Genomic DNA, 7,883 nt, shown 5'->3' with positions numbered 1-7,883 from the left:
TAGATAATAGATAAAAATAGCTAGAACTAGAGAAAATAGAAGTTAAATAAGTAATCTTCTTTAGCTCTAATAAAAAGGATCTAGAACTAGATAGGATATCTTTTATAATTTTATAAAAGGCCTACCCTATTATAGAAGATCTTCTATATAGAATCTATAGGATTTTGCTTATCCTAAGCTATTAGCTAAAGGTCTAGAGAGAAGCTTAAAAGGTTATTCTCCCTAAAGCAAATAAAGAGAACTATTTCTTACCAAAGTCCTATAGACCTATCTCCTTACTAAACTGCCTAGGAAAACCTTTAAAAAAGATATTTATTACTAAATTAGGATACCTAGCTAGTACTACTAGCTTACTTTAAGACTTATAACTAGGAAGAAGAAGATAACAGTCTATAATAAACGCAGTCTTACTACTTCTAAATAATATCCAATTTAAAAGTGGTAGAAAAAGGCTAAATAAAGAATAGCTACTATATTATTCCTAGACGCAAAAGAGGCTTTTAACTATATCTTTAAAAACTAGCTTCTATCTATCTATAAGGAACTAGGACTACCTATAGTGTTTATATAATCGGTAGCTACTTTCCTTAGTAATAGAAAGATATAGCTCTTCTTTAATAGGCAAGTATAAAAAAAGTAAAACTAGAAACAGGGATACTATAGGGTTCGCCTATATCCCCTATTTTATTTCTACTATATCTACGTAATATCTATAGGCTATAGATAGAAGGAGCCTACTCCCTTAGCTATATAGACGATTTTGCAATTATAGTTACTTTAAACTTAGCTAAATCTAATTATAAAAAGCTAGAAAGAATTGCGCTAGAGCTAATATCTAGAGTTAAAGAAGCTGCTATTAGTTTTAATATTAGCAAAATAGAGCTTATATACTTCTATAATAAGCGTACTACTATAGAAGAAGGGCTAAAGCTAAGAGATGTAGAAATATCCCTAAAACCCCTAGTTAGGTAGTTAGAAGTATTCCTAGACTCTAAGCTTACTTTTAGGCAATATATAGAAATGAAAATCTCTAAAATAAAAGCAGCTTTCTATTTAATTAGAAGACTAGTGTAAGGGTTATTTTGGCCCTTACTCGGCTGTATCGCCTAGGGGCTCTTAGGGGTCGCCAAGGCTAGCCTTCGGCTAGCCCTTGGCACCTCCTTATAAGCACCTCGGGCTTGCAGCCCTTCCCTCCTCATCGGTTCGTCTCCGTACGAGGCTATTGCCTACTCTTTACCATATCGTCCTCTTCCATCGACTCCCTATGTGACTCATGCTCGGCTTGCCTGCTCCCTACCATACACCCTAGCAATACTGCCTTACAACTAGGTAATATATATAGAGGTCTATCCCTATAAGCCCTTTAATAGCTCTATATAGCCTACATTACTACTATAGCAGACTATAGAGTATAATGCTAGTAGAAAGCAAATTTAGAGATTACCTACTAGCTAGCTACTAATCTTTATAAAATAAGGCCCTAAAACTAGTTCTAGAAGCGTTTAAAGGATTTTTAAACTAAGCTATAAAGATTAAGGCTTCTATTTCCCCTCCTAAAATTAGGTTTAAAAGGCTTTATAATAGCTACGTATTAAGAATTTTAAATTTTAAGGAAAACCGCGTAATTAAAAAAGCCTATATAGAGAATATTAATAAAGATAGGGACGAACTAGCAGCTAGTTTTAGCTCTAGCTCTAGCCCTAAAAACTCTACTATAAAGCACCTATTATAGCTAAAAACATAGCTATTATCTCTAATCTCTAGAGTTTAGAAGCTAATCTAAAATTGGAAAATAGAGAGAATCTCTATAAATTGGCAAAAACTGTGGTCTCCTCCTATTTCCGCTTCCTTTTCTATCTCTAGAGATAGAAAGAAGAAGCTATATAAGAATATTTAAGACTAGTAGAAAATCTACAAAAATCCCTAAAGTGGGACTTAGTAGATATATGCTACACAAATAGCTCTAAAGATAGTAAATTAAATATAGCAGCTGTATATAAAATAGGAGAGAGAAATAGGATTAAATATGCAATAAACTAGAATCTAGGGCCTTATATGGAAATTATAAACGCAAAGCTTTATATAGTTTATAGGGCCCTAAAATACCTAAAATAATAAAACTAGAAGAGAAACAGGTTTATATCTCTATAGATAGCTAAGCAGCTATTAAGAGATTATAGTTTAATTCTTTTATAGGAGGGCAAGAACTAGTCTTTAAAATTACGCAAAGTTATATATACCTAGCTAGTAGGAATATCTCTATTAACTTTTATTAGGTTCCTAGCCACCTAGAAATTTATAGAAATAAAATAGTAGATAAACTAGCAAAAAAGGGCCTTTCTTTTTTTTTTTTTTTTTTTTATATCCGTTGTATTATACTACGTACAATACTGCGCATGCAGCCTTTAGGCTATGGCGCTATAGTTCTATATATATAAATCCTTTCTAGGCAGCTTAATATGTACTAGTAGCTATGTCCTAGTAGTTTATAAATCCCTAAACTAGGGATTTACCGCTTCCTCGTAAGATACTAGGTTGCTAATAACTATTAGGTAGTAAGAAAACGATAGGAAAATAATAAAAAAAATTGGAATAAAATCCTAAATAATCCTAACGCCTGTCCCTGTCCTTTTTATAGTTTATTTCTGTCCTTTTGCTTTCTATGGTCTATCTACTAGGACTTTTAGTAGGAGTTGCCTCCTTCTAGAGATCCTTCTGCTCTTAGCCACTTCCCAGTAGCTATTTTTGTCCTACTTAAGAATAGAAAAAGCGCCCTTCTTCCTTTCTTTGTACAAAAAAGCTTCTCTAAGGAGAGAGAAGAGCCTATTTGTCTTTGCATTTCCTTTCTATCTTCCCAATGTAGTCTGCATTCTAGTAAGAGGTGCGTAGGGGTTTAAGGGCCTTTCTTATTATGGTACCGTAACGAATCTAGTTAGGGGGCTCGCTTGAGCCTTGGTATATATATATAGACGTATCCTTTTCCACCTTCTGCTCCTTATCTTAATATCCTCGTTAATAGACAATCTAATTGCACAGGCTTGCATACGTTCTTTACGGCGCTTATACCTCGATTGGCTAAGTCCCATAACATTTCTAGAAGAAAAATGCAATCTTTTTATACTTTCCTAGCCTACTTAGGGAGATAAGGAGGAGAAAAGGTACTAGAATAGTGGGGAAACAATTAGCAATAGAATAAAAGTAAAGAAAAATACCCCTTTTCCTTTTAAAGCTCCTATGGATAAATATCCTAAAAGACTATAGTTAGCTTTCTTTAACTAGAACTAAGAAAAGGTTTATTTAAATCCTTCTCTAAAATAATAGGAAAGGACGACGAAGGTAGATGCTTTAGGGATTATAGCGCTATATAGAGCTCTATATACCTCTTACTAAAATATAAACTATATTGGGAAGATAGAAAGAAAATACAAAGATAAATAAGTTCTTCTCTCTCCTTAAAGAAGCTTTTTTATATAAAGAAAGGAGAGGCGCTCTTTCTATTTCCAAATAGGATAAAATAGCTAATAGTATTAAGATCTTTAAAAGGAGATAGCTCCTACTAGGCTTTTAAGTAGATAGATATTAGTAAATAAAAGGATAGAATTAAATTAAAATAGAACAGGGATAGGCGTTAAGGTTTTGTTTTATTAATCTTTTCTATTATTTCCTTTTACTACTTAATAGTTATTAGTAATCTAGTACTTTACTAAAGAGCTATAAACTATTAGGGTATAGCTATTAGTATATATTAAGCTGCCTAGAAAGAATTTATATATATATAACTATAGCGCTATATCTTAAAGGCTATATATAGTATTATACATAGTATAATATAATAGATATTAATTAAAAAAAATAAAAAAAAACCCAAATAAATAAACAAATATACTCCCCTTTTTACTCTTAGGGCGATTATCTATAGAGTATACAATTACTTACTAATAATCGCATTATACTACCTAATAGCCTAGATAGCGACTATACGGTTTTATAATTTTCTCTCTATAGACTAGTAACCCCTAGAGAGTATAAGAGATCTTTTAGCCCTTTACTTAGGTGTATGCCTAAAAGCTCTTAGGGGCTACTAAGGCTAGCCTTTAGCTAGCCCTTAGCACCTCCTTATAAGCTCCTTAGCCTTACAGCCCTCCTATTCTCCTTATTAGTTTGTCTCTATATAAGGCTATTACCATACTCTTTACTACATTGTCCTCTCCTATTAACTCTCCTATAACTTATACTTGGCTTACCTACTCCCTACTATATACCTAGGCAATATACTTTATAAAGAGGGCCTAGTAACTAGGGCCTAAGCATAAAAGATACCTAGAGTATATATATAATATCCCGCTCGCCTTTTAGTACTACGGTTATAGATAAATCCCCCTTATACCTTTAAGGCTCTAGGGAGGGAGAAGTAGGGTATATATAGTAATGGTCTATAAGAGATAGTATATAGAAAATGGTTAAGATATAGGAAATTACTATAACTATAAGAATATAGCTAAGTTAACTAATAGTAGGCTTAGCTAGGATGTAGTAAACCCTAGCTATAGAAGCTACTAGAGAGAAGGGTATAGTAGTTACTAAGGGGATCTAATATCTAATAGGGGTTAAGGATATAGCTTAAGTAGCTATAAGGGGCCGTAGCTACGTACGGAAATAGTTAATGGGGTTTTACCCTACTAAGGTAGCTTATAGGGCCTTTCTCCCCCTAATATACTAGGGGTTTTTTCTTATTAATATTACTTTTCCCCTACGTATATAGAGTAGTCTATGTAGGCCCGCGCTAGGGGTCTAAATTAGACGTTAAGCAATAAATAAATAAATATTATAATATAAGGCGATATAGATTTACTAAATATAGTAAGAAAATATAGTTAAAAAGTATATATATACAATTATATTTAATTTGTATCAGAATTTATATACAAGGACGATATTTTAATATAGGAGGCTCTTATCTGGAAGGGAGTTGCAGTCGATAAGAAAACCATAATAAGCGAGTTACGGATATTTTTTATAAGGCCGCGGTGATCTACGTTTGGCTGACATCAACATCAGCGCACCCCAGCTCCCCAGTAGAGCGGTCACACCGGTAAATATGATCATGGGACCGTATTCGGTATTATAACCCCAGCTCTTTCCGTTCCGAAGCCAGTCGTTGTTGGTAAATAAAACAGCGCTTAAAGGACCACTGATAACATTGCCAATACCCCTACCCCCAGCCAGTAAGCCAAATACCAAGCCCGTATCTAAAGCCGGGTACTCGGCCTTTAACTCGATAACGATGCCGGACCATGTCGAGCTGAAGCCACCGCCGAAAAATCCGTAGGTGATTGCGAATATGGTGATGAGTCCCATTTGTGAGGAGAACCCCCAGAAAAGAAAAACTGCAAGACTGGAGCCGATCGTTGAGAACAAGATGACATTAGTGACTGGACAATAATCGTTTAGTGTCCCAATGATGATACTCCCAGGAACGGACGTTGCATTTAGGATAGCAGTTAATAGCGTTCCAATCATGCTTGAGAGGCCTATTTCTCCGACTGCATAAGAAGAAAGATAGGCTGATGGGAGGAAATATCCTAGACTTTGGAGAATATTCCCAGTTTGTAGCATCCAAAATGACGAAAGCCGTAGAAAGCCTAAGTCTATGTGGCGGACTGCTACTAATTGCGACGATGGCGTCCTGGGGCGGAGAAAGTAGAGTAAAGGGGCGGTCAAGACGACCTACAGGAAGCACCATTCTCATTAACCAGAGTATACCAGTCCGGGGTTGTAGGGTGTCTTACAATTGCCACAGTCCAGGCCCGGAGGGTTATTTTTGATCCAAACCGCTCAAGGCTTCCACTCATGGCAAATGGCAAAACAATACCAGCCACACTTTTCCCGGCGGACATGATCCCGTATGCCAACCCTTTGTGGCGAACAAACCAATCATCTAGGTAAAGCGTCGTTGGTGCATATAACAAACCACTTCCCAAGGCACATATTACCCCCTGTGTAGCAATGAGTTGCTTAACAGTCGTGGCGAAGGAGGACATGAGAAGGCCACAAGCAATTGTCGTGAGACCAATGGGGCCAAACCACCTGCTCAAACGTGGCCATCTTGTAAGTACTGCAAATGTAATGGGAGATGAGAGATACAAGATGCCCTGTCTTATTGTCAGCGTTAGACCAGCACCCAAATATAAGAGCATACAGTAGCCGTTGTTCCGATGACAGCGATGGTTGACCGGCTGCCCTTGATCTCCCCTTCATGTGTGGAATAGTATTCCTCGAACACGCCGAAAGCGAGAGGGAAACCTGTAGAACCATGAGCACTCAGTCACACGTTCGCTTCACCCATAGTCTAACCCCAGATAGGGGCTTGGATTAAGGAACAACCAGCCAAAGTCAACCATGCCTCCCAGCCGCAATCTGTTGGAGGTATTGGGGGTAGCACTATTCCGTCAGTTCCGGTAATGTGCGGCGACTGTTCTATTCCATCGATTGTATATTCATGCGCGAGTCGTGAGCCAGTTGAAGGACAGCTGCGAAGCCCAATTTCGTCTCCAATCGATGTCATTTTTTTTAAACGCAAACTACACAGAAAGGAAATGGGTATCAATTTTAAAGATGAAGATATTTCTCCGTTCTTACGCTTGGAGATAGTTCAGAGCCGAAATCCCTGAGGTAGAGTAGGTCAGTGAAGAATTTCACGGTGGTGATGCTTAAGAGATTTGGAAGTTGTATTGTTATGGTTGGGAAGAGCCGATACAAAGAGATGTCCATATACTCATTCTTCTCCAATTGGTCTCGTCACCTAAGGAAACCTCTGCGGCATTACGAAAGCTCGGTTTTATTAACGCATAAGTGAAATTCGCGCATCACGATCAACGTACTAAACAATCAACTCAACTACCTATACACCACCAATATAAGCCATAAAATCTCTCAAATGCCTGCTGAAACGCGCTAAAAGAAATATAACTATAAGAGTTGTAGGTCGCGAAAGCTAAAAACTGAGCGACGTAAGTTAAGCCTTGTAAATCGCGCGTTTATTGTAGGCGCGTGTCTTGGTGATGCCTCTTAAAATGCTGCCTCGAAGTTCTTTAACGTTGAGTAGATCTACTGTCTCTCCCTATGGGCATATGGGGTGCTACGAGAGCCGATTTAAGGTGCTATTTAAGCGCCTTTTTAGAGCTCGTGGAGCTTAATTTTAGGCTCTAGTACAAGGGGCGTGCATGTGCAGATTGCTAACCTCTTGGCATAGAACGTATTAAGAAGCTTCACTTTGTCCATACAAATCTGCCTAGACGCCAGCAACTCGCACATGTACCCACTTTGTAGCCCTTCCCCGCATTTATTATATACAATTACGTAAATATATTAAAAATACTAAATTAGTCTACCATCTATCTCTACCTCCTCGTTTTATGACACTTTCTTTTACTAACTTTAATACCCCCGACAACTCTATTAACTTAATAACTCTAGCACCGCTCCTTTACTACCTTACCGTCTTACCTCTTTGCCTCTGCCGCGATTCTATCTATTACTTTATTAGCTATAGATTCTTGCAGATAGGAAGAAAGGAAGAAGAGAGAAAGGGATTTTTGGGGGGGGGGGGGGAGGTAGAGGTAGAGGGGTACGAAGGGAGAAAACGGCACGAGGACAGTTGCCAGTTTTGGTAGAAAAGAGGGGTAGATCTCTAACCTTAGGTTATAAGCCATAGCGAGCCAATTTTACCTTTAAAAATGTGCTTACAGCATCCTGTCACCTCCGGTGGTTAGCGCAGGCACGTCTGCACGGCCGTTTTGCAAGGGAAGTTTTGCAGTTTAAGGGAAAGTTAATAAAACACGCTAACCACCGGACGCGCCTGGGTGCTGTATATAGCGGGTCCT

The 7,883-nt window shown here is 37.6% G+C and overlaps 1 protein-coding gene across 1 annotated transcript; it reads right to left on the bottom strand.

Annotated features, from left to right (window-relative positions):
* Window positions 1-4,946: 4,946 nt before the first annotated feature.
* K441DRAFT_600722 (putative MFS monocarboxylate transporter) lies at window positions 4,947-6,565 on the bottom strand (the record flags this gene model as incomplete). Its single annotated transcript, XM_067645206.1, has 4 exons — window positions 4,947-5,727; window positions 5,790-6,152; window positions 6,200-6,303; window positions 6,355-6,565. The coding sequence occupies 4 exons, from the start codon at window positions 6,563-6,565 to the stop codon at window positions 5,002-5,004; spliced, it is 1,404 nt and encodes a 467-aa protein (XP_067509768.1). The 3' UTR covers window positions 4,947-5,001.
* Between the last annotated feature and the right edge of the window lie 1,318 nt (window positions 6,566-7,883).

The sequence above is a fragment of the Cenococcum geophilum genome, assembly GCF_001692895.1.
Source record: "Cenococcum geophilum 1.58 unplaced genomic scaffold K441scaffold_2, whole genome shotgun sequence".
Classification (NCBI taxonomy): domain Eukaryota; kingdom Fungi; phylum Ascomycota; class Dothideomycetes; order Gloniales; family Gloniaceae; genus Cenococcum; species Cenococcum geophilum.
This window is presented reverse-complemented; position numbering and strand designations above follow the sequence as displayed.